General features: G+C 48.4%; 1 protein-coding gene across 1 annotated transcript in view; it reads left to right on the top strand.

Moving 5' to 3' along the window:
• LOC139753350 (protein sidekick homolog) overlaps positions 1 to 25,953 on the top strand; it is a 26,508-nt gene extending 555 nt beyond the window's left edge. The window contains exons 2-8 of the mRNA XM_071669706.1: positions 4,851 to 5,141; positions 5,783 to 5,934; positions 15,181 to 15,313; positions 16,454 to 16,553; positions 21,576 to 21,766; positions 22,433 to 22,720; positions 25,076 to 25,953. Of these exons, the coding sequence (XP_071525807.1) occupies positions 4,851 to 5,141; positions 5,783 to 5,934; positions 15,181 to 15,313; positions 16,454 to 16,553; positions 21,576 to 21,766; positions 22,433 to 22,720; positions 25,076 to 25,650 (1,730 nt within the window). The 3' untranslated portion in view covers positions 25,651 to 25,953. The remainder of the gene's footprint in view (positions 1 to 4,850; positions 5,142 to 5,782; positions 5,935 to 15,180; positions 15,314 to 16,453; positions 16,554 to 21,575; positions 21,767 to 22,432; positions 22,721 to 25,075) is intronic.
• The last annotated feature ends 1,043 nt before the right edge of the window (positions 25,954 to 26,996 follow it).

Here is a 26,996-nt window from a genome sequence, read left to right as displayed (position 1 = left end):
CCTCAGGCAGCTGGTGTAGGAACCTTTATATTCGACACGTCGACAGTGCTGGTGTAATCCTACACATACTGATCCTTCAACTATAATACGTACAGAAACTACAGTTGTGGAACCTGAGTCTCGATCCTTCATCCTGAGTCAGTCAGCTACTCATGCTGCGAGTGAGTCCACAGAAATTCGTTAACAATGGATGAAAATATGAGTAATAACAACAATAAATTCCATGACAGTCACAAAGGGGATCGCTCACCGGAGGCGTCGTAGGGCCACGAAAATACATTTGTGTTTTTTTGGGAAAAAAAGATATTTGTCGAAGTGTCGTAGGTCTGATGGTGTATTGCTTTACACGACTTTACGACAAAAGGTCCTCGTCGGGCGTCTCATACGACGCGGTAATGGAGTTGTGTAACTTGACACCAGGTGGTTGTCTTCAGGATGTTCCCTCCTAGCGACCAGACGCCTCTGGATGGCGAGTGTTGTCTTGTTCCGCCCGTGGTTGGGGCAGGTATTGTCTTGTTCCGCCCGTGGTTGGGACAGGTATTGTCTTGTTCCACCCTTGGTTGGGGCGGGTATTGTCTTGTTCCACTCGTGGTTGGGGCAGGTATTGTCTTGTTCCGCCCGTGGTTGGGCAGGTATTGTCTTGTTCCGCCCGTGGTTGGGCAGGTATTGTCTTGTTCCACCCTTGGTTGGGGCGGGTATTGTCTTGTTCCACTCGTGGTTGGGGCAGGTATTGTCTTGTTACGCCCGTGGTTGGGACAGGTATTGTCTTGTTCCGCCCGTGGTTGGGGCGGGTATTGTCTTGTTCCGCCCGTGGTTGGGCAGGTATTGTCTTGTTCCGCCCGTGGTTGGGACAGGTATTGTCTTGTTCCGCCCGTGGTTGGGCAGGTATTGTCTTGTTCCACCCTTGGTTGGGGCGGGTATTGTTTTGTTCCACTCTTGGTTAGGACAGGTATTGTCTTGTTCCGCCCGTGGTTGGGCAGGTATTGTCTTGTTCCACCCTTGGTTGGGGCGGGTATTGTTTTGTTCCACTCTTGGTTAGGACAGGTATTGTCTTGTTCCGCCCGTGGTTGGGACAGGTATTGTCTTGTTCCACTCGTGGTTGGGACAGGTATTGTCTTGTTCCACCCGTAGTTGGGGAGAGGTAGTAAGCGTTTCCCGAGTGTAAACTGGTGTGTATTTGCCTCAGCAACTGTTAGGAAACATAAAATTGAGAACAGTTGTTTACATAATATACCGAGAGAGAGAGAGAGAGAGAGAGAGAGAGAGAGAGAGAGAGAGAGAGAGAGAGAGAGAGAGAGAGAGAGAGAGAGAGAGAGAGAGAGAGAGAGAGAGAGAGAGAGAGAGAGAGAGAGAGAGAGAGAGAGAGAGAGAGAGAGAGAGAATGTATCAAGGATCCTGGAGGGAAAACAGAAATATGATGAAGCCACAAATGTCTCGTGTTCCCGTTACATAATGAACTGAGGGATGTGGTTCTATCTCAGGCCTCATGCCGGATGAACTATAAATTTTGTCTATTGATCAACGTTAAGGCTTGTGTGGATCAGACCTCAGGGCTTGTGTGGATCAGACCTCAGGGCTTATGTGGATCAGACCTCAGGGCTTGTGTGGATCAGACCTCAGGGCTTGTGTGGATCAGACCTCAGGGCTGTGCGGAACAGACCTCAGGGTTGGGTGGATCAGACCTCAGGGCTTGTGTGGATCAGACCTCAGGGCTGTGTGGATCATAACTCACGGCTGTGAGGATCAGACCTCAGGGCTGTGTGGATCAGACCTCAGGGCTGTGTGGAGCATAACTCAGCGCTATTTGGATCAGACCTCAAGGCTGTGTGGATCATAACTCAGGGCTGTGTGAATCAGACCTCAGGGCTGTGTGGATCATAACTCAGGGCTGTGTGGATCAGACCTCAGGGCTGTGAGGATTAGACCTCAGGGCTTTGTGCATCATAACTCAGGGCGGCGTGGATCAGACCTCAGGGCTTGAGTGGATTAGATCTCAGGGCTGTGTGGATCAGACCTCAGGACTGTGTGGATCAGACCTCAGGGTTGTGTGGTCAGACCTCAGGGCTGAGTGGATCAGACCTCAGAGCTGTGTGGATCAGACTTCAGGGTTGTGTGGATCAGACCTCAGAGCTGTGTGGATCAGACCTCAGGGCTGAGTGGATCAGACCTCAGAGCTGTGTGGATCAGACCTCAGGGCTGTGTGGATCAGACCTCAGGGTTGTGTGGATCGACCTCAGGGCTGTGTGGATCAGACCTCAGAGCTGTGTGGATCAGACCCCAGGACTGTGTGGATCAGACCTCAGGGCTGCGTGGATCAGACCTCAGGGATGTGTGGATCAGACCTCAGGGTTGTGTGGATCAGACCTCAGGGATGTGTGGATCAGACCTCAGAGCTGTGTGGATCAGACCTCAGGACTGTGTGGATCAGACCTCAGGGTTGTGTGGATCAGACCTCAGGGTTGTGTGGATCAGACCTCAGGACTGTGTGGATCAGACCTCAGGGCTGTGTGGATCAGACCTCAGGGTTGTGTGGATCAGACCTCAGGGCTGTGTGGATCAGACCTCAGAGCTGTGTGGATCAGACCTCAGAGCTGTGTGGATCAGACCTCAGGACTGTGTGGATCATAACTCAGGGCTGTGTGGATCAGACCTCAGGACTGTGTGGATCATAACTCGGGGCTGTTTGGATCAGACCTCAGGACTGTGTGGATCATAACTCAGGGCTGTTTGGATCAGACCTCAGTGTTGTGTGGATCATAACTCAGGGCTGTGTGGATCAGACCTCAGGGCTGTGTGGATCATAACTCAGGGCTGTGTGGATCAGACCTCAGGGCTGTGTGGATCATAACTCAGGGCTGTGTGGATCAGACCTCAGGGCTTGTGTGGATTAGACCTCAGGGCTGTGTGGATTAGACATCAGGGCTGTGTGCATCATAACTCAGGGCTGCGTGGATCAGACCTCAGGGCTTGTGTGGATTAGATCTCAGGGCTGTGTGGATCATAACTCAGGGTTGTGTGGATCAGACCTCAGGGCTGTGTGGATCAGACCTCAGAGCTGTGTGGATCAGACCTCAGGACTGTGTGGATCAGACATCAGGGCTGTGTGGATCAGACCTCAGGACTGTATTGATCAGACCTCAGGGCTGTGTGGATCAGACCTCAGGCCTGTGTGGATCAGACCTCAGAGCTGTGTGGATCAGACCTCAGGGCTGTGTGGATCAGACCTCAGGACTGTATTGATCAGACCTCAGGGTTGTGTGAATCAGACCTCAGGGCTGTGTGGATCAGACCTCAGGGTTGTGTGGATCAGACCTCCTACCGAAGCCCTGTTGCTGGTGTTGTGTGGTCCTTGGTTGGTCCGTCGACCTGGTTCGATACTCGGGCTGTCCCTCTAATCACCCGTCAACTACTTGATTGCTACCCTTTAATGATCCTCAATCCTTCCCTTAATTATCCTCAAAGTACCATTAATCACCTACCTCGGCTGGCGTCATGATGATCGACAGGGTGGCGTGGGTACCTTCCCAGGTGGCGTGGATACAGTCCCAGGTGGCATGAGTACCGTCCCAGGTGGCATGAGTACCGTCCCAGGTGGCATGGGTACCGTCCCCGGGACGGAGCGGGGTTGAGCGGGGCGGGGCGGGGCGAGGCGGTGTAGGAGGGGGCGGGGCTGGATGGGAGGCCAGCTGGGTGGGTGTCACCAGAGGATCTCCCCCATCCACAGTCTCTCCCTCACACCTCACCTCATCACCACAACAACCCTCTCATCGTTATCTCTCATCTCCAGCCTTGTACTCTCATACCTCTCTCTCTCTCTCTCTCTCTCTCTCTCTCTCTCTCTCTCTCTCTCTCTCTCTCTCTCTCTCTCTCTCTCTCTCTCTCTCTCTCTCTCTCTCTCTCTCTCTCTCTCTCTTACCCCTTCTTCAGATAAGGTCTGAGTGGCCAGCCCCGGACCACCTGCCACTCTTGGCCTCGCCTGTCGCCACCTGAGCTTTACATCTTACATTGGTCTACACTTTCACATCATTTCTCTCCTAAACTCAAGCTCACATTTATGCAGTGATTCAGACTCAATAGATTCTAGTCAACTCGTCAACTGTGGCGTTTAAACTCGTGTGTTAGACAATGGATGGTCTGAATCCATTTTTAGAGAACTGGATCCTTTAACTTTTAGAATCAGTTCCTTGATTCTAAATGTTAAAGGAAGCACAGTTATCCATACAATAAGTCTTTTCACCTCATGGAGGCCTTTCGACCAATGGTGTGCGGTGTCTTCTTGTTCAGTTTTCTTATCTTCAATACCTTAGAATTAAAATCCTTTTATCATGGAGCTTGAGAGTCTTTAGAAGAGAGTTTACAATGCTTGTGAGTTTTGGGGAGGCCAGCCATCTCCAGGACGGAGTCGTAACCGTGGAGATGAGTGTGTTGGAGGTGTGTCAGGTAGTCAAGCCGGGTCTCACTGGTGCACATCTCAAGTTTATTTCTTCCAGGAGACACAAAGGATGAATCGTGTCTGGACGTTACAGTAATCACCTTTGCCTTCTAAGTATCTACGTAGGAAAAAATCTAGCTTCTACATACGAAGACCCATTTCCTTTTCCCACAAGGGGACAGTGCGGACCTAATCTGTTTCCCACATTTCTCTATTCCCCTTTTAGCATGTTTTGACGTCTCCACTTTTGTCATCTTCCTTTTTTTCATAGTTACTGCACGAAGGAGACACAAAGGAACTAAAGCTCTCCTATCGAAATACATAAACATAAGCTGGCTGATGTAGCGTCTTATTCCGGAGGAATCTGTCTGCGAAACACCAGACCAGATTTCCAGGTAACTCATCTCCTCTTCCACAGGCCACATAGAGAACCTCCAGCAGACGAACAATGGGAAGGACTTTATCACTCTGGAGTGGGACTTTGTCGAGGGTGATACCACCTACGTGCTCCACAAGTACACACTTCTAACTGATAATGACTTCAGTGAGGACATCCGCTGCCCCGCCTCGCACTGCAAACACGACGTGGAGTATCTCCCTGCCTGCTCCTCACACTACTTCGAGCTGACTCCCCATTTTGATGACCCAGCCACCGGTGGTGACGTCCTTGGGGACACAGTAAACACAAACGGAAATACTGCCGATGACAGTAAGTCTGCACATCGTGTTCTTTTGAGCAATGTTGCCAAGTACGCGAATGAATGTGCATTTTTTTTCTTTAATGTTACTCATAGATGAGCCTTTGTGTCTCAGTGTGTTTATACTAATGTGATCACCATTATTACCTCTAATTGTTCTTAAGTGATTGAGTATGTGGGTGTGAATGCGAGTGTGGGATTTTAGTGGATGTGTTTATTTGTATGTGTTTTATTTCCTCTTTGTTGTCACTTATTTGTGGATACAGAGAGGGTGTTTTACACCAGTAGGGACCCACTTCTTCTCCCTTAAAGTTCCTTAATTGCTTGCTTCTTGTGTGCTTTAGAATAACAATACTATTAAAGCAAAAGGTTCATCTCCTTATCGACGAGCCATCGTTTACTCAACACAGAGGGTGTTATTCATCACTGCATCACAAGTGAATATTGATCTACTCATCAATGAACACCTGAATATCACTAACTCATCACTGGCCTACAGTTTCCTAATCACTCATCACTGATTATTCATCTTTTGTGCTTATCTTCAACGCATGATTGACTCATTCTATTCACCGATTATTCATCAGACGCTGACATGTTCATGATCGGTAATTATTCCTTTAGATCATGTTATAATCATTCACTTACGCAGTACCGGGAGCGCCCAGCAACCTGGCTATCGTGGAGGACAACGACGTGCAGACGACAGTCCAGTGGAACCCTCCCACCGACTTCCCCAAATGTGTGGACCACTACAGTGTCTGCTTCAGGCTCGACGAAGAGGATGACACCGTCTGTTACACGGTGAGGGAGGCTGGTGAATGGTGGTGAGGGAGAGTGGTAGGTAGTGTTCAGGACAGGTGCTTGGTGATGGTGAGGGAGGGTATAAAGGAAGGACAAATGAGGAGAGACCTGCTGGTCTATGATGAGTTTGTCTGGTGGAGGACAGTAGTAGTGTCCTGAGGTCGTAAATTTCTGTTTGTGGCTGAGACAGAATGATAAAGCAAAAGGTACCTCCACACCCACCTCTCCCTCCGGCTCAACAGCCGGCAGGAAAAAGCTGAAAGGACCATCACGTAGTGTAGAGAGCATTTACTGCCAAGGAAATTATGTAGGAAAGAGTGAAAGGATTCAGCTCGCTGTTCTACCTGCAGAGGAATTTTACGAGTAAAGGCTCAGATCTAGAATGGAAAAGAAATGGTTGACTTTTTTTTAGCAGCAAATTCAAATTTGTTTTTCCCAACTGAAATAGGCCTGTTTGGTTGACTTTTTTTTAGCAGCAAATTCAAATTTGTTTTTCCCTACTGAAATAGGCCTGTTATGATAACAGATGTCACTCACTTGATTGTCTAGTTCTGATATAAGGGCCGAGCTTGTCTTCGCTTTGACGCTGTGTTATGGTAATCTATAACAAAGTTTTACAGATTTATAACAATGCACTTACAGAATGATTTTAAGCATCTTAATATTTCTTCAAAAAGCATATCTTTGCGTATTGGAATCAGTTTTGTTGCTCTCCTCTGAATTCAGTTTAGCTTTTTCTTCACATTTGGTCACATTTGGTGACCAGAAGAGAACACTGTATTCCAAATGACGTCTGACCTGGACCTTCTCAGGAGCGAGCATTGTATTTCTTCGTTTTAAAGGATGACATTCCTAGCTATGAAAAGTAACATATTGTTAGCACTGTTGTTCGTAACATATGTCATTACTGACAATTACTCTAATAAGAAACATCACTTTGCATTTATCTCCAGTTCAGTCCATGTGTCATGTCTATGACAACTCTATCGCTTTGTGAAAATCAATTTGAATTCTCAAGTATTCTTCCTATGACAGGAGCTATACTTCCTGATTTCTTGTCACTGGTAAATCTCGAAATTCTCCTGCTAAGTCCTTACTCCAGTTCGCTGATACAGAGGCTGAAAAGTATGGGTCCCAAGACGGGTCCTTGTGGCACCCCGCTTGTCAAGTGAAGCCAGCCGGGCCGCTTCCCCCCCACACATTACTACACGTTTCATGACTGTGAACCAGTTCACTATCTATAGGCGGTTCGATTTCCTATGCAGTGAGTTTCAAGGTGATTGAGCTATCGTTTATGTGGTGTTCTGTCGGAAGCTTTTTAAAAGTCGAAGTAAACAATATTTCAAGTTATTCTAGAATCCCACGTATTCCATATATGAGCAAAAATCTTTCATTGAGTTTGTTCATCATCATCTCTTACTTCGAAATTCGTTTCATAATTATCGTTCACCAGATGATTTTTTTTCTAATTAACGTTTCCAAGTTTTTCTAGATCCGAAGGCTGATGGGAAGTAAGTTAGAACTGCGAATTTTTGTACGAAATCATCGCTACATAACCAGGCAGACTGGCCAGATTTGATCAGAATTGTCGCTTGATGGTTTCTTATCAATATTCTGCTCGAGATTTTTACCAGGACCAGTTCACTGAATATAGATTTAACATCTTGTATTTCTTTTTTATTCTCTCTCCTAAGAATCACGCTTTGTGCTTGTGGTACATTTTCAAGAGCCACGTGAAAGCAATGTACATTCAGGATTATCACTAACACCTGAAGAAGATGTTAGAAATTTTTCTGTTGTTGGATGTGGTAGCTTAACCTCAATGACCCTGGCCTTTGATGACCTGAAGCTGGAACAACCAACCAACCAGGTACATTAGAGGAACGTTCATTGGTTAATACATGATGTATCTGTTCAGTAAAGAAGACATTTTCACTATGTGATGAGCCAATAGTGCCTGATTATTTCCTACATACATATTCAAAGGATTCTTTTCAGGGTCCTTCTTCGTCTTAGGAGAAATTCCTTTGATATTCTCCTTTACTATTTATAAACTTTTCACGGTTTTGTGGGCTGCCACTCTATTCCCATATGTTACACGGTTATTTTACTTTATATTAAGTCATTCGTTATATTTCCAACCCGGCACTTCCCTCTCATTACAGCTTTTCATCTTCCTAAGGATAGCGTCACTCCCAAGGGAAAATCCTCTATTTCTGAAGTTACTCCACAACCAGTCAGTTGCGTCTGTATCCATGAGCCAAATCCAGTTTACATACCTAGTGTTCTGGCACATTTGATTGAAGTGTGTTAATCACTCTAGTATCATGTTGTTCATATCTTCCAAACGAAAGTTTACAAGAATTGATTAACACTTTGATCACTTTTTTCTTTAACTAGCTTGTCACCTATCTCACAAACGCTTTGGAATTATGATGATCACACTTGTTCGTGATGATAGCATGGATATATATATATATATATATATATATATATATATTACATAAACGCCCATACACTTGGATATACATACATATACATATCAATATTTACATACATACATACAAATACACAGGCATTTACATATATATACATGTACATATTCATACTTGCTTGCCTATATCTATTCCTGGAGCCACCCCGCCCGACGAGAAACAGCATCGCTATCCTCCGCTTCAGCGAGGTAACACCAGGAAAACAGACAAAAAAGGCCACATTCGTTCACACTCAGTCTCTAGCTGCCATGTGTAATGCATCAAAACCACAGCCCCCTAACCACAACCAGGCCCAACATATCTTTCCATGGTTTACCCAAGACGTTTCACATGCCATGTTTCAGTCCACTGACAGCACATCGACCCCGGTATACCACATCGTTCCAATTCACTCTATTGCTTGCCCGCCTCTCACCCTCCTGGACGTTCAGGCCCTGATCGCTCAAGATCTTTTTCACTCCATCCTTCCACCTGCGATTTGGTCTCCTGCTTCTCCTCGTTCCCTCCACCTCTGACACATAGATCGTCTTTGTCAATCGTTCCTCTCTCATTCTTTCCATGTGACCAAACCATTTCAACACACCCTCTTCTGCTCTCTCAACCACACTCTTTATTTCCACACATTTCTCATACCCTTACATAACTTACTCGATTAAACCACCTCACACCACATATTGTCCTCAAACATCTCATTTCCAGCACATCCACCCTCCTCCGCACAACTCTATCTATAGCCCACGCCTCGCAACCATATATCATTGTTGGAACCACTATTCCTTCAAACATACCCATTTTTGCTTTCCGAGATAACGTTCTCTCCTTCCACACATTCTTCATCGCTCCCAGACCCTTCGCCCCCTTCCCCACCCTGTGACTCACTTCTACTTCAGTGGTTCCATCCGCTGCTAAGTCCACTCCCAGATATCTAAAACACTTCAGTTTTTTAGACTACAACAGTTGATTTCAGATCTTTTCCTTCTTCGGGCAGACCAAGTATCTGTCCGTCCTTGATCTGATGTTATTGATAATCATTGATAATTGCTACACCTGGAGGTAATTCACCTCAAATGTATTTTCCAGCATTTGCACACGTCACAGTTACATCTCCTTCCTTCTAATTTCATTAAATCATATTTGGTCTTGGAATTTTTTTTTTTTAAATCAAACGTGGAAAAAATAATCTCGTTTTTGATTTTGTCGAAACTGTTTAATATTCTGAACACTTGTATAACATCTCCTGTAAGGTGTGTGTTTTTCTAGACAGACTAATTCTAAGTCCCTGGGTCTTTCTTCACGAGGCTTATTTCTAAGTGACGGAATTTGTTTTGTTGGTATTCTTTGGATCTGTTCTGGTTTTTCTATGTCCTTGATCAAGTTTGATGAGTATAACTAGAGAGCGTATTGCAGATGAGGTTTCACCAGGGTATTATAAAGTGCCAATATCATATGTTTCACCAGTTGTATCATAAAGGGTCAATATTATATGTTTCACCAGGGTATTATAAAGGGTCAATATTATATGTTTCACCAGGGTATTATAAAGTGCCAATATCATATGTTTCACCAGTTGTATCATAAAGGGTCAATATTATATGTTTCACCAGGGTATTATAAAGGGTCAATATTATATGTTTCACCAGGGTATTATAAAGGGTCAATATTATATGTTTCACCAGGGTATTATAAAGGGTCAATATTATATGTTTCACCAGGGTATTATAAAGGGTCAATATCATATGTTTCACCAGTTATATCATAAAGGGTCAATATTATATGTTTCACCAGGGTATTATAAAGGGTCAATATCATATGTTTCACCAGTTGTATCATAAAGGGTCAATATTATATGTTTCACCAGGGTATTATAAAGGGTCAATATCATATGTTTCACCAGGGTATTATAAAGGGTCAAGATCATATGTTTCACCAGTTGTATCATAAAGAGTCCATATTATATGTTTCACCAGGGTATTATAAAGGGTCAATATCATATGTTTCACCAGGGTATTATAAAGTGCCAATATCATATGTTTCACCAGTTGTATCATAAAGAGTCAATATTATATGTTTCACCAGGGTATTATAAAGGGTCAATATGTTTCACCAGGGTATTATAAAGGGTCAATATCATATGTTTCACCAGGGTATTATAAAGTGCCAATATCATATGTTTCACCAGTTGTATCATAAAGAGTCAATATTATATGTTTCACCAGGGTATTATAAAGGGTCAATATGTTTCGTTTTGTATTCATCATTTCCAGCTACGGAGCTTAGCTTCCCTTTGGCTTTATCATTTATGGCTTTTCTTATAGCAGTTCATTATCGGCAATCAATATCAAACCTATTTTTTTCTTTCACTTCTAGTAATGATCTGCTAAACATCACATATCAATGATGAATTTCCTATCAGAAAACTGCATTATCTAACATTTGTGTACATTAAAGTCCACTTTCCGGGTGTCTGACCACTCTATAAATTTTCAAAATTACTTTCAATCTTTCGGCAAACTTTCTTTGAAACTGCTAGAATGTCTTATATTGTGTCATACGCAAACAGCTAGAATGTCTTATATTATGTCATACGCAAACAGCTAGAATGTCTTATATTGTGTCATACGCAAACAGCTAGAATGCCTTATATTGTGTCATACGCAAACAGCCAGAATGTCTTATATTGTGTCATACGCAAACAGCTAGAATGTCTTATATTGTGTCATACGCAAACAGCTAGAATGTCTTATATTGTGTCATACGCAAACAGCCAGAATGTCTTATATTGTGTCATACGCAAACAGCTAGAATGCCTTATATCGTGTCATACGCAAATTCTGAAATGATTCAGGCGAGTCTTCCCTGCAGATGGCTGACGTAGATAACGGAAAGATGGATGTTAAGTCTAAGCCTTGTGGTACCTCACTTTTCACGTTCAGCCAGCAAGGTTCTTCCTCATTGAATACTAAGCAATGGTAGTAGGTGGCAGTGAGGGAAGGTGGTAGGTGGTGGTGGTGTGGGAGGGTGGTAGGTGGTGGTGGTGGTGTGGGAGGGTGGTAGGTGGTGGTGGTGTGGGAAGGTGGTAGGTGGTGGTGGTGTGGGAGGATGGTAGGTGGTAGTGGTGTGGGAGGGTGGTAGGTGGTGGTGCTGTGGGAGGGTGGTAGGTGGTGGTGGTGGTGTGGGAGGGTGGTAGGTGGTGGTAGTGGTGTGGGAGGGTGGTAGGTGGTGGTGTTGTGGGAGGGTGGTAGGTGGTGGTGGTGGTGTGGGAGGGTGGTAGGTGGTGGCAGTGAGGGAAGGTGGTAGGTGGTGGTGGTGTGGGAGGGTGGTAGGTGGTGGTGGTGTGGGAGGGTGGTAGGTGGTGGTGGTGTGGGAGGTGGTAGGTGGTGGTGGTGTGGAGGGTGGTAGGTGGTGGTGGTGGTTGTGGGGAGGGCTGTAGGTGGTGGTTAGGTGGTTGTGGTTGGGCTGGTAGTGCGTGGTGGTGGTGTGGGAGGGTGGTTGGTGATGGTGGTGGTGTGGGAGGGTGGGTAGGTTGGTGCGGTGGTGGTTGGGAGGTGGTAGTTGGTGGTGTGTGTGGAAAAGGTGGTAGGTGGTGGTGGCTGTGGGAGGGTGGTAGGTGGTGGTGGTGGTGTGAGGATGGTGGAGGTGGTGGTGGTGTGTGGAGGGTTGTATGTGGTGATGGTGGTGTGGGGGTGGTAGGTGGGTGATGGTGGTGTTGGAGGGTGGTAGGTGGTCGGTGGTGTGGAGGTTGGCTAGGTGGACGTGGTGTGGGAGGATGGTAGGTGGGTGGTGGTGGTGGGGGGGGTGGTGGTGGTGGTGGTAGTGTTGGGATGGTCTAGGTGGTGGTCGGTGGTGTGTGAGGATGGTAGGTGGTGGTGGTGGTGAGGGAGAGTGGTAGGTGGTGGTGTGGGAGGGTGGTAGGTGGTGGTGGTGTGGGAGGGTGGTAGGTGGTGGTGGTGTGGGAGGGTGGTAGGTGGTGGTGGTGTGGGAGGGTGGTAGGTGGTGGTGGTGTGGGAGGGTGGTAGGTGGTGGTGGTGTGGGAGGGTGGTAGGTGGTGGTGGTGGTGTGGGAGGGTGGTAGGTGGTGGTGGTGTGGGAGGGTGGTAGGTGGTGGTGGTGTGGGAGGGTGGTAGGTGGTGGTGGTGTGGGAGGGTGGTAGGTGGTGGTGGTGTGGGAGGGTGGTAGGTGGTGGTGGTGTGGGAGGGTGGTAGGTGGTGGTGGTGGTGTGGGAGGGTGGTAGGTGGTGGTGGTGGTGTGGGAGGGTGGTAGGTGGTGGTGGTGTGGGAGGGTGGTAGGTGGTGGTGGTGTGGGAGGGTGGTAGGTGGTGGTGGTGTGGGAGGGTGGTAGGTGGTGGTGGTGTGGGAGGGTGGTAGGTGGTGGTGGTGGTGTGGGAGGGTGGTAGGTGGTGGTGGTGGTGTGGAGGGTGGTAGGTGGTGGTGGTGTGGGAGGTTGGTAGGTGGTGGTGGTGTGGGAGGGTGGTAGGTGGTGGTGGTGTGGGAGGGTGGTAGGTGGTGGTGGTGTGGGAGGATGGTAGGTGGTGGTGGTGGTGTGGGAGGGTGGTAGGTGGTGGTGGTGTGGGAGGATGGTAGGTGGTGGTGGTGTGGGAGGGTGGTAGGTGGACGTGGTGTGGGAGGGTGGTAGGTGGTGGTGGTGTGGGAGGGTGGTAGGTGGTGGTGGTGTGGGAGGGTGGTAGGTGGTGGTGGTGTGGGAGGGTGGTAGGTGGTGGTGGTGTGGGAGGGTGGTAGGTGGTGGTGGTGTGGGAGGGTGGTAGGTGGTGGTGGTGGTGTGGGAGGGTGGTAGGTGGTGGTGGTGTGGGAGGGTGGTAGGTGGTGGTGGTGTGGGAGGGTGGTAGGTGGTGGTGGTGTGGGAGGGTGGTAGGTGGTGGTGGTGTGGGAGGGTGGTAGGTGGTGGTGGTGGTGTGGAGGGTGGTAGGTGGTGGTGAGTGTGTGGAGGGTGGGTAGGTGGTGGTGTGGTGTGTGAGTGATGGTAGGTGGTGGTGGTGTGGGAGGATGGTAGAAGGTGGTTGTGGTGTGGGGAGGGTGGTAGTGGTGGTGGTGGTTGTGGGAGGGTGGTAGGTGGTGGTGGCTGTGGGGAGGATGGTCGGTGGTGAGGTGGTGGTGGAAGGTGGTAGGTGGTGGTTGTGGTGTGGTGATGGGTGGTAAGTGGTGGTGGTGCGTGTTGGAGGGGTGGTAGGTGGTGGTGGTGTGGGCTGGGTGGTAGGTGGAGGTGGTGCTGGAAGGGTGGTAGGTGGTGTAGGTGAGATGTGGGAGGGTGGTAGGTGGTGGTGGTGTTGGAGGGTGTTAGGTGATGGTGGTGGTGAGGGAAGGTTGTAGGTGGTGGTGGTGGTTTGCGGGAGGTGGTGGTAGGTTTGGGGTGGTCGGTAGTAGGTGGTGGTGAGGGTAGGTGGTAGGTGGTGGTGTGCGGAGGGTGGTAGGTGGTGGTGGTGTGGGCAGGGTGGTAGGTGGTGGTGGTGGTGTGGAGGGTGGTAGGTGGTGGTGGTGGTGTGGGAGGGTGGTAGGTGGTGGTGGTGGTGTGGGAGGGTGGTAGGTGGTGGTGGTGGTGTGGGAGGGTGGTAGGTGGTGGTGGTGTGGGAGGGTGGTAGGTGGTGGTGGTGTGGGAGGGTGGTAGGTGGTGGTGGTGGTGTGGGAGGGTGGTAGGTGGTGGTGGTGGTGTGGGAGGGTGGTAGGTGGTGGTGGTGGTGTGGGAGGGTGGTAGGTGGTGGTGGTGGTGTGGGAAGGTGGTAGGTGGTGGTGGTGGTGTGGGAGGGTGGTAGGTGGTGGTGGTGTGGGAGGGTGGTAGGTGGTGGTGGTGGTGTGGGAGGTGGTAGGTGGTGGTGGTGGTGTGGGAGGGTGGTAGGTGGTGGTGGTGGTGTGGGAAGGTGGTAGGTGGTGGTGGTGGTGTGGGAGGGTGGTAGGTGGTGGTGGTGGTGTGGGAAGGTGGTAGGTGGTGGTGGGTGTGGGAAGGTGGTAGATGGTGGTGGTGGTGTGGGAGGGTGGTAGGTGGTGGTGGTGGTGTGGGAAGGTGGTAGGTGGGTGGTGGTGTGGAGGGTGTGGTGAGGTGTGGTGTGGAGGTGGTAGGTGGTGGTGTGGGAAGGTGGTAGGTGGAGGTGGTGGTGTGGGAAGGTGGTAGGTGTAGGTGGTGGTGTGGGAAGGTGGTAGGTGTAGGTTGTGGTGTGGGAAGGTGGTAGGTGTAGGTGGTGGTGTGGGAAGGTGGTAGGTGTAGGTGGTGGTGTGGGAAGGTGGTAGGTGTAGGTGGTGGTGTGGGAAGGTGGTAGGTGTAGGTGGTGGTGTGGGAAGGTGGTAGGTGTAGGTGGTGGTGTGGAAGGTGGTGGGTGTAGGTGGTGGTGTGGGAAGGTGGTAGGTGTAGGTGGTGGTGTGTGGGAGGTGGTAGGTGTAGGTGGTGGTGTGGTAGGGTGGTAGGTGTAGGTGGTGGTGTGGGAAGGTGGTAGGTGTAGGTGGTGGTGTGGGAAGGTGGTAGGTGTAGGTGGTGGTGTGGGAAGGTGGTAGGTGTAGGTGGTGGTGTGGGAAGGTGGTAGGTGTAGGTGGTGGTGTGGGAAGGTGGTAGGTGTAGGTGGTGGTGTGGGAAGGTGGTAGGTGTAGGTGGTGGTGTGGGAAGGTGGTAGGTGGTGGTCGTGATGTGGTAGGGTGGTAGGTGTAGGTGGTGGTGTGGGAAGGTGGTAGGTGTAGGTGGTGGTGTGGGAAGGTGGTAGGTGTAGGGGTGCTGAAGGTGTGAGCAGCATCTCACAACAGTCATGTTTACAGGCATCGGACACGAGCCTCGCCACCTCCGACCCCCTGCAGTCCTGCGGTCTCTACCACGTCACGGTGACGCCCGTGACGCCCTCCGGTGCACAGGGCTCCCCACTGGAGGAGACCATCAATGTCAGGGACGGAGGTAGGTGTCCACACCAACACCAGGAACATAATGAGAATTCCTGAGTCGCTCTGGCGTATGCTACCTCACAGAACACGACATGTTACCATCCCAGGTAATAATACCAGTCTTGTTGTACAGGAACTTCTGGAAACGACGTGGATGGCTGGGTGACCTCATACTTACAGTGACATCAAACCTCGTAATTCTCCCTAGCATTGATAGGTACAACGACATCTTATGGACGACAAGGGATATCACTCTGACTTTAACAACTGGAAACGACAACTTGTTGCCAGCGACACGCGTGAACCCACCAACTTGATTACTCACACACGACGGAGTAACCACTCTGGAAGACGGCAGGTAAACTCCTGCTCCTACTGACTGTCACTCTGAGGTACGACAACATCTAGACTAGACACGATATCTCTATAGACTGTGACTGTGGAATGGACTGATGTCTAGTGCCGCCACACATAGCCAGACAACCCTGTCACTTTGCACGGCTTGGTGGAGTTGCATTAGTCTACAAGGGCGAACGTAGTACGTCAGAAGGAGAATGGTTTGTCTACACGATGTAGGAGCAGTGGATCCACTTGACTGCGGAGAATCTTCACTCCAGAGGTCAGACTTGACATTGTATCAGAGACGCTGACTGACATGTTGTTGCGAAGGAGGATATAGGTGAGGGGCCGACGCATGTGGCATACCCGAGACTAAGTTAAGCCAAAAGAGTGTGAGGGAAGAAAGAAATTTATTTTGTGATGGTAACATACTGGAAGCATTTTTGTCCAACGTGTTAGTCTGTAACGAAAGCCCATATTAGCTCAAGTGTTGCACCAGTGAAGCTTTAACTCATGCAGAGGAACATAGATATGGCCTTTTGGGTAGCCAGATGGTGGTAATTCAAATGAACTCTCATATGATGAAAAGATTACATGATTCTAAAGAGACGATATGGATATAAAAACGAAACGCCACAGATGATGACGGTGTGAATGGATTATGGGTCCACGAGGACTTAGTGTAAAGTGTTGATCATTATCAAATTATTGATACAAATATTAGCTAAAGTAATTGTGGTATACTTAGAACATCACCATTATTAAGGTTTGTTGAGGAGAACACACACTAAAGACTAGAGTTTCCTTTGGCCAGTTCCCGGGCAGCCTGAGGACGTGGTAGTGGGGCTCATCACGAAGGAGACCATTGAGCTCAAGTGGAACAATCCTCACACCAACCCACTGTGTGTCTTCAGGTGAGTCAACCAGTCCAGGGAACTGCTGGGGAGGCACAGTCACCGAAGACTCCCATCTCCAAGGTTGTCCTTTCTCATCCCCAGATAGAAACACTTTATTGCCACATGCACCTCTCCCCCCCCTCTCTCTCTCTCTCTCTCTCTCTCTCTCTCTCTCTCTCTCTCTCTCTCTCTCTCTCTCTCTCTCTCTCTCTCTCTCTCTCTCTCTCTCTCTCTCTCTCTAAGTTCTACTATATCTCTAGTGCACTGACAGCCTTCCCTAGATTATTTTTCCCCCAACTCAGTCGGCATCGTTGCTGCTGATCAACGAATTCCTTTCCCAGGGCAGCCTCCCGCCTTCCTGAGGTATTGGGTGTCCTTCATTTTTGTAATGCTATCCTTCCCCTCAGGTAGAGGTGCCCTTCCCTCATGCCTACAAAGCGTAAACAACGAATCGTAATAAAGAAGGAAGCATCGAACTGGCTCAGGAAAATAAGTGTGGTACCACAAGGTGCTCTCCTAGGTCCTATAATTTTCATTAGTTGTGTCAGTAACTTGGAGGCAAGACTTACAGGTAAAATCTCACCGTTATTCGGTGCAACGAAATAATTTCCAAACAAAATAGAAAAACTACTTTATGATAACAGAGCCTTAAAAATAGGTGAATTGGTCAGAGACAGGCTAACTAGATTTCAGCGTTGACCAAAGATAGATAGAGCATTTTGGACATAGAAATATTGACCAGGAATTCAAATCTTCAACTAGGCATTATTCAGACATACGAGAACGAAAAGACCTTAGAATGATGATCAGTAATCAGGACCTGTTGCTGGAGAGTTCTCTGAGGCTCCGATTGTTCTGCATCTCTCAGTTGGAGTGACGGCAGTTGAGCACCTCTTGCTCTAATCCCCTCCAAACATTGCCTCATCGTTCTCACTTGCGTTGTCTCCAAAGTCTTCGGAACTCTCCTCAACCTCCTCCAACACTTACTATCTCATTCCCTTCCTCCTGATCATCAATACAGACTTGCCAGTGCTAGGTCTGCTGGTCATAGTCTCTATGTGACTCATCTATGGTCTTCCTCTCTCAGGGATATTGACGCCACTTTTGTCGTAACCCTTGACTTATCCAAAGCATCTGACCAGGTTTGGCATAAGACTTGGTTATATAAACTCCCTTCCTTTGTTGTTATTTTCCTGCTTCTCATTATTCTGTAATGCACAATTTCCATCTTGCTCGCTCCAGGTCAGTAGTCTCAGGGTTCTATCCTATCACCTTCACTCTTCTTTTCTCCCAAAGAAATGATCTCTCATGTGCTAGTAACCCGATACACTCTTGTGTTGATGATTCCGCTTTACATTTCAATTCATTTCTCCTTCTTTCTTGTCTATAATCGTTCTTCTTCTCGTACTGATCATATTTCCTTTCTAAATACGGACCTATAAAGCACTCAAGAAGAGGTAGCGCTAACCTAGTGATAGTCAAATGTGCTATGACGCAATTTCTTACTACATCTGTAACTAAAATGTCATTTGCATCGCAAATTCAAGCCTAAAAACAATATAAACGCTTTGATCATAACCATATCCTCCACTCTATCCTGGAAACCCCAGATAATCAACATCACATAATCTGCTCACCCCAAGTTGGGTGTGTTGTGCAGGTGCTTACGTAATGACCGTGAGCAGACGTGAAAGCCCAGCGGTGGCGGCGTCATTCCCGTGGTAGTATAGTGCTTCCCACATGGAACTTGGTCTCTCCTCAGGGAACTGCTTCCCTCGCTTGTATAAACCTGGGAAGAAGGATTCACAGATCTTAGATTCATCTTCTGTAGAATGAACGTGCACATCATGAGGGATATCCGACAAAAATCTTCGGAATACTTAATAATTCACGATTATTATTCCACGTCAGATAGAGATACAGTGACCAGTAAACCCGATATGATGTTATAGGAACGAACATGTCATACATACATAAGAAAAACGTTCCTGTGGCAATAGAATGAAAGAAAACTAGAATAACATACCAGTTATTTTCCAGGCAAGGATGATCAACACATACAGAACACAATTAGACAAATATCTTAACGACATTGGTAATTATGATTAACGGTGTTAACGATCAGTGAATAAGCTTGCTCAACAATGATATGCATGGCCTTCACCTTTCTTTTTTAAAGGAAATTAGCGACAGAAAATACATCTTCCACAGAGCATCTGGCAGTTCAGGTTACATCAGAATGTCTCATTTTTTCTCTCTCCACATTCATCCCTTCTTATATAAACAATCTCGACGTCACTGCTGCTCCAACTCGACATCACTGCTATCACTGCTGCTCCAACTTAGCTATTTTCCTGCCGGCTGATGTGCCTGAGGAGGTGTTGGTCGTGGAGGAGGCATCCTCCTCACCGTTCTGACCACATCAGTATGGGTGAGGTGAGGTAACTAGGTTAATCTCACTGCCCTACACTACACCACGTGACCTCGTCACACAGCGTCACGGAGTGCACTATCTTCTGTGATTCCCAGGGACTCAGGTGGTGACCTTTGCATTCCCTCAGGTAGGGGCACGTCCCTTCAGCAGGTGGTGGCACCCTACCCTCAGGTAGTGGCATTCTTCCCTCAGGTAGTGGCATCCTTCCCTCAGGTAGTGGCATCCTTCCCAGAGATGGTGGCATCCTTCCCTCAGGTAGTGGCATCCTTCCCTCAGGTAGTGGCATCCTTCCCTCAGGTGGTGGCATCCTTCTCTTAGGTAGTGGCATCCTTCCCTCAGGTAGTGGCATCCTTCCCTCAGGTAGTGGCATCCTTCTCTTAGGTAGTGGCATCCTTCCCTCAGGTAGTGGCATCCTTCCCTCAGGTGGTGGCATCCTTCCCACAGATGGTGGCATCCTTCCCTCAGGTAGTGGCATCCTTCCCTCAGGTAGTGGCATCCTTCCCTCAGGTAGTAGCATCCTTCCCTCATGTGGTGGCATCCTTCTCTTAGGTAGTGGCATACTTCCCTCAGGTAGTGGCATCCTTCCCTCAGGTAGTGGCATCCTTCCCTCAGGTAGTGGCATCCTTCCCTTAGGTAGTGGCATTCTTCCCTCAGGTAGTGGCACCCTTCCCTCAGGGAGTAGCATCTTCCCTCATGTAGTGGCATCCTTCCCTCAGGTGGTGACATCCATCCATCAGGTAGTGGCATTCTTCCCTCAGGTAGTGGCATCCTTCCCTCAGGTAGTGACATCCGTCCCTCAGGTAGTGGCATCCTTCCCTCAGGTAGTGGCATCCTTCCCTCAGGTGGTGGCATCCTTCCCAGAGATGGTGGCATCCTTCCCTCAGGTAGTGGCATCCTTCCCTCAGGTAGTGGCATCCTTCCCTCAGGTAGTGGCATCCTTCCCTCAGGTAGTGGCATCCTTCCCTCAGGTGGTGGCATCCTTCCCTCAGGTAGTGGCATTCTTCCCTCAGGTAGTGGCATCCTTCCCTCAGGTAGTGGCATCCTTCTCTCAGGTAGTGGCATTCTTCCCTCAGGTAGTGGCATCCTTCCCTCAGGTGGTGGCATCCTTCCCTCAGGTGGTGGCATTCTTCCCTCAGGTAGTAGCATCCTTCCCTCAGGTAGTGACATCCTTCCCTCAGGTAGTGGCATCCTTCCCTCAGGTAGTGGCATTCTTCCCTCAGGTGGTGGCATCCTTCCCACAGATGGTGGCATCCTTCCCTCAGGTAGTGGCATCCTTCCCTCAGGTAGTGGCATCCTTCCCTCAGGTGGTGGCATCCTTCCCTCAGGTAGTGGCATTCTTCCCTCAGGTGGTGGCATCCTTCCCTCAGGTGGTGGCATCCTTCTCTCAGGTAGTGACATTCTTCCCTCAGGTAGTGGCATCCTTCCCTCAGGGAGTGGCATCCTTCCCTCAGGTAGTGGCATCCTTCCCTCAGGTGGTGGCATCCTTCCCTCAGGTAGTGGCATTCTTCCCTCAGGTAGTGGTATCCTTCCCTCAGGTAGTAGCATCCTTCCCTCAGGTGGTGGCATCCTTCCCTCAGGTAGTGGCATCCTTCCCTCAGGTAGTGGCATCCTTCTCTCAGGTAGTAGCATCCTTCCCTCAGGTAATGGCATCCTTCCCTCAGGTAGTGGCATTCTTCCCTCAGGTAGTGGCATCCTTCCCTCAGGTAGTGGCATCCTTTCCTCAGGTAGTGGCATCCTTCCCTTAGGTAGTGGCATCTTTCCCTCAGGTAGTGGCATCCTTCCCTCAGGTAGTGGCATTCTTCCCTCAGGTAGTGGCATCCTTCCCTCAGGTAGTGGCATCCTTCCCTCAGGTGGTGGCATCCTTCCCTCAGGTAGTGGCATCCTTCCCTCAGGTAGTGGCATCCTTCCCTCAGGTAGTGGCATCATTCCCTCAGGTAGTGGCATCCTTTCCTCTGGTAGTGACATCCTTCCCTCAGGTAGTGGCATCCTTCCCTCAGGTAGTGGCATCCTTCCCTCAGGTAGTGGCATCCTTCCCTCAGATAGTGGCATCCTTCCCTCAGGTAGTGGCATCCTTCCCTCAGGTAGTGGCATCCTTCCCTCAGGTAGTGGCATCCTTCCCTCAGGTGGTGGCATCCTTCCCCCAGGTAGTGGCATCCTTCCCTCAGGTAGTGGCATCCTTCCCTCAGGTAGTGGCATCCTTCTCTCAGGTAGTGGCATCCTTCCCTCAGGTAGTGGCATCCTTCCCTCAGGTAGTGGCATCCTTCCCTCAGGTGGTGGCATCCTTCCCTCAGGTAGTGGCATCCTTCCCTCAGGTAGTGGCATCCTTCCCTCAGGTAGTGGCATCCTTCCCTCAGGTAGTAAGGCCTAAGCGTTACAAAGCATTGTCCTTCTCTCCAGAACTTACGTATTTTGTCCTTCAAGTAACACAGTTTCTCCTTTAAGTAGCAATTTGCTTTTCGCACGGAACCATACCTGTCCCTCGTTCATCTCTGTCCTTCAGTAAGGAAGCATTGCCATCCCCTCCTCCTCTCCTTCCATTAAACATACGTAACTTTGCCCTACGGAACGCTTTGTATTCCGCTCACTCGGCCTTGCCTCTCCGTCAGATACGCCATCACATACGGTAAGACTCACAGCAGAGTCGTCAGCAGCCCGGCTGTGGGGCGGGAGTACCAGCACCACGCCACCATCAGCCCACTCGACCCCTGCAGCAACTACACCATCGACATCGTGGCTGTCAACAAAGCTGAACTGTCCAGCCCGAGCGTGACCAGGTTCGCTGCTACGATGGAGACAGGTGAGGAGGACTGGCTGTTGGAGTGAGGGCCTGGGGCAGGTGGGAGGGCAACACACAGAGGTGTATGTTGCAGTACACCAGTAGGGCTTAGAGCATCGCTTTGGGAGAGACTACAGCAATATAAAGGGAGGGATTACGGCAACATGCTGGGATGGACTACAGCAATACACAAGGAGGGACTATATCAACACACTGGCAGCGACTACAGCAACACAATGAGAGGGTTTACACCAACACACTGATAGGGCGTACAGCAGCATATGGGACGGCCGTCAGCAACACAATGAATAGGTCTACAACGGTACATGGGAAAGCCTACAGCAGCACAGCGGATCGGTCTACAGAAAAGCACTGGTCCAGGTACATAATTGTGAAAGCCGTCTTCACAAGCGTTAAACACTGACGGAGTCAGAGAGCCATAGAACTATATGTATCAAAACTCTTCTTCCAAGGGTACCTAGTAGCACGTAGCTAATAGCTGTCATGATGTACTCTATTTTGGAATATCTTTGTTATCAGTATGTAGAATCGATTCACAGAGTACACAGAAGAGCGTAGGATGTTTTTGTTAATGAAAATAAGCAATTTTTAAGAGGAGGATATCAGTTATGGTTGGCCAAGGACAAGGAACTCTTAGGTACTAACATTTTTGACGTGTTTGGACAGAGCCAGATGCACCACCCACCATCACATTGGACCCCAGTGGTACAGACACCATTGATGTTTCCTGGGGTGCGAACGAGGACGACCGGTGCGCTGGACACTTCGAGATCTGCTGGCTGGATGGCGTCCATATGGTGGAGATATGTGAGAACATCACAACTGGCGGTGACAACAACTTTACCATCACCGACCTCCTCCCCTGCAGCCGTTACAATATCGTCATCACTGTGGTGTCTCCAGGAGGCCTCACCAGTATACCCACTGGTAACACCACCTCCACTCAAGATGTCAGTGAGTGAATTTCCCGTGTACCTCTCTGGTCTGGACACTTCCTTAATGGGCGGGGCACTGCCTCACTGGCCAGGACACTACCTCAGTGGCTGGGGTACTGCCTCACTGGTCGGGACACTGGCTCACTCTCTGGAGCATCTTTATTTGTTCTTTATTCTTGTCTGTGAAAGATGGCCAAACGTGGAAAGCATATACTGGTTAGGTTTAAGTCGTGAACAGTATGTTGAAGATCACCTTACCCACCTACTCCAGGACACCTAATGCTCAGCAGTGAGCTTTGTAAATGGTTCTCCCGACGTGGTGTTCTGGTGCCTGACAGTTGGCCAAAACACGAAGCCGACCCTAAAGTCCCCCCCTCCCTCTCACACACACAGAATCATGGGGCTTATTTCCTTCTCGTTTATATTCATGTCGAAGACCTTATTTTCTCAGTGTCCCATTTTCATATTTACTTGGGCTGGACTTCCTTACCCATGTTTCAGTCTAGCTTTAGAGTTTGTCTCAGTTCCTTTGTAAGATGATGCAGTCCTCGTTAATCCTTACTTCTTCCACGACCTCAGCATCATCAACAAATCACTTACATAGATAAAGAAAGCAGCGGTCCTAAGACAGACACCAGCGGTACGCCACTGGTAACCCAACCTATTCACACAATGCTCCTCTGACGCCTCCAGGGTTGGCTTCCACCGGATTAATTTTCTGTCGACCGAAGGAAGAAGGCCTACCTCTTTACCGACCACTTAATGCCGTAAAGAGTTAAATGCCTTCAGGCCGTCCAATAACGCTCACTCCAACCTCACATCTCTTTTGTATACAACAGACCTAACCCTCATAGAAATCTTAAGAGATATGTTGAGATTATGTTATAAACCTCCTCCTTTCCCTGAACCCATGTTATCTTTAACTTAAGTAGTTTCTATTTTGTTTTTTGTTCTTTTTGTTTCTTTTCCAGTGTTTTACAGATGGCAACCACAATGAGCTGTAATTCTGTCTAATTTCCCGATCTCATTTCTTACTCTATGCTTCTCTGAGGCTACATGATCTTTCGGCGAATTTTCTACCAATATTTCAAGCATCCTGTCTACTTTTTCTTCGCTCTCTTTTAATACACAAGAAAGGACTTTTTTAAGACTGTGTACTCTCTTGTACATGGATTAAGAAGCTTCACTCAGCTTGTGTCTGTCTAAACAATCATAGTGTTCTCAAGGTCGTTCTGTGTATCTCATCTCACTGGTGTTGGGGACACACTGTCTCCCACCGTAGATACAAGATTAAACTCATCAGTCAGTTCTTCGTATCTTTGCTCGTCTTCAAATAGCTTTCCCCTCTCAATCCCTCATCCACATTAGCTGCTTGCTAACGGGCAGTTTACTTCTGAAGAATCTGTGACTTAGTTTTGAATCTTTCATTACCTTGATCGTAAATATTTCTTCTTCAAAGCTCTCTGTTCCTCCTCTCTTATCTTGCTATGCTCATTTCTCGTGTACCTTTCAAATGTTGGCTGGCTCTGGTGCCCCTTGTATCTTCTCCATGATACACTTCCATGTTTTCTTCTTTCTTCATATCTTCTATCAAACCGTATCTCTCTCTTCTAATTCTCCCCATTTTCTATGAAAGGTACCATGTTCCTATCCTTTCATTATAGATCTTAAGAAATTTAGGTAACAGTAGCTATGCAACTTCACCTTCTAGCTCCACGAATGTGTCCTTTCTTTGTGTCTGGTTACCCCTCTTTTGCCCTCACTGACTAAGTAGTCGAACTCAAACATTACGTGATTATTACTCTGTGACGGTTTCATCACGTGTCATTGGTACAGTTTCCGAGGTTTTATGCGTCAAAATAAGATCGAGTTAATATCTCTCAACACGTAACATAACACATGGACTAGATGGCAACGATATACCACTGAGCCACGATGGTAGCACGCCGGCCTACAAAACGGCACTCCTGCTTTCAAATCCTCACACGCCCAGTGGTATATTGTTTCCACAAAGATCTAGTGAGGATGGTATATCAGTCACTCTTAGTCTAGTGTGCTCAGTGGCGAGGGGTATACCAAAGCTTCCCGTACACTCTTCCAAGATCTCTTGTGTCTGTGACATTTGATCTTGAAAACCTACGCATATCTTCTCCCATCCTATTTCTATAGAACTAAAATTTCCCATTATCAAATCTTTACGACCTCTGGATAAATTAAATCTCGCTCCTTCCTGCATCATCCTGTTGGAATGGTAAGAATCTTCATGCCTCAGGTGCATCTAGCCTTACATAAATGATAACGGAGGTAAGACAAGAGAGGGGGTCATCGTAAACATGTCCTAAGATCCACAATAACCAGTGTTCCGTTCTTGCAGCGCCTAGCCCCGTGGTTAACCTGAAGGTCGCATCGACTGGCGTTAACGAGCTGACGGTCAACTTCGAGCCCCCAAAGAACAACCCTCAGTGTGTGAGAGGATATGAAATTGATGTTTTCGATCAAGACCTGAAGATGCTGCAAACCCACAGAGAAGTGACGCCCTACATGGACATCAGCGTCACCGACCTCAAAGCCTGCACTCACTACCTCGTCAAGGTGCGCTCCGTGTCTCCAACTGGCAGGAGATCTGGCTGGAGGCAAGTCACTACCAAGACTTCAGACGACACGCCCTCAGCGCCTCAGGTATTTGGAATAAGCGGCTTCACCAAAACCTCTATCTCGCTCCAGTGGTTCCAGCCAGAGATTAACCCCCGCTGCACCAGCCTGTATATGTTACATTGGGAGGGTGACGGCAACGCCGGAAACGTAGAGATTCCACGGGGATCTGACTGGAAGGTGACGCACACCGTCACCGGGTTGACAGCTTGTGTTCCGTACACCTTCACCCTCAAGGCTAAGTCCAGCACCGGTGAGAGTGACCCCGTGCAGCTCGAACAGAGCACCGAGTGCTAGCCCCAGCGGCAGGAACTCTTCGGCATCACGTCTAACCCGCTACTGTGCCACCTGGACACCCAAAACACATGACACTAGAACCAGGAGGCAACTGAAAGGTGTCAACGGTGATACAAGAACCGCTTAAACCATAGTTGTTTGCTATGCCATGTGAAGCTCATAGCAGTCAGAAATTAGCCACAGAGCCAAGATCACTAAGATTTCTCATTATCTTTCGGTACTTTACTGATTGTTTTATATGTTCGATAAAATTACCTTGAAATGTAGACAGAAAATGCCCATTAAAGATCTGTAGGCAGTGTTTACGTGATAGTTCAATCCCACTCCTCACGTTTTATATCATATTGTAACTGCTACATAGTGTAGCTGCTACATAGTGTAACTTCTACATTGTGTAGCTGCTTCTTAGTGTATCTGCTACACAATGTAAGTGTTACATAATATATTCATTACACATCGTCGCTGCAACATTGAATGAAACTCTTTCTCTTTGAGAGACACATTGAAAAATAGTACACAGGCTAGAGATGATACAGAGACACCTGTCGCTTGTATCTCTGTAATGTCCCTTCCATGTGGCTCATGTTCGTCCGGAAATAGTCAACACTGTTAAGGAAATACTCGGAACCTCTTTTGGTGTAAAGATAGAGAGATTGACATCAGAAACCCATTCCCAGCAGAGCAGACTGTGACGTGAGGGATGGGAGGACATGGGTGAGGGGGCGAAGATATGGGTGAGGGGGGTAGGGAGGCCGCGTGGTCGGGGGAGACAGTGAAGCCACTGAAGGAAGAAAGTCCTGGCAGTCGTGTAGCCATAAGATACAGGTTAGGTGAGGGAGGCATCAATGGTCACTCAACACTACCTTTGGTGCCTTACTGGCCCTATGACAGCTGCTTTATCTTGCACAATAACTATGCTGTGGCAGAACATGAGGGAACTGACATGAAGCAGCACTCGTGATAGTTGCTTAAACTGATGGCTTCCTCCCATAGGTCGCTGGCCATCAGAGAGGCGTGGGGTGAAAGAGAGACTGGTTGGTAGAAATATTCCAGATTTTAGGGAGGAGATACAGCTTTCTGGCTCCTGCTCGACGCGTGTCAACAATTTGTGAAGATGGTCAGCCATATTTTCAAACCCGGGTAAATAGCAATACAAATTGTTCTCTGCAAATAGTCGTCTTTATAAACATCTTTCTTTTGTTCAGCGACAGCTGACCCCAAATTGCTAACACCTTTTGTCATGGGGAGCCTCTCTGGTCATGGGGAGACTCTCTGGTCATGGGGAGCCTCTCTGGTCATGGGGAGCCTCTCTGGTCATGGGGAGACTCTCTGGTCATGGGGAGCCT

The sequence above is a fragment of the Panulirus ornatus genome, chromosome 14 (genome assembly GCF_036320965.1).
Source record: "Panulirus ornatus isolate Po-2019 chromosome 14, ASM3632096v1, whole genome shotgun sequence".
Classification (NCBI taxonomy): domain Eukaryota; kingdom Metazoa; phylum Arthropoda; class Malacostraca; order Decapoda; family Palinuridae; genus Panulirus; species Panulirus ornatus.
This window is presented reverse-complemented; position numbering and strand designations above follow the sequence as displayed.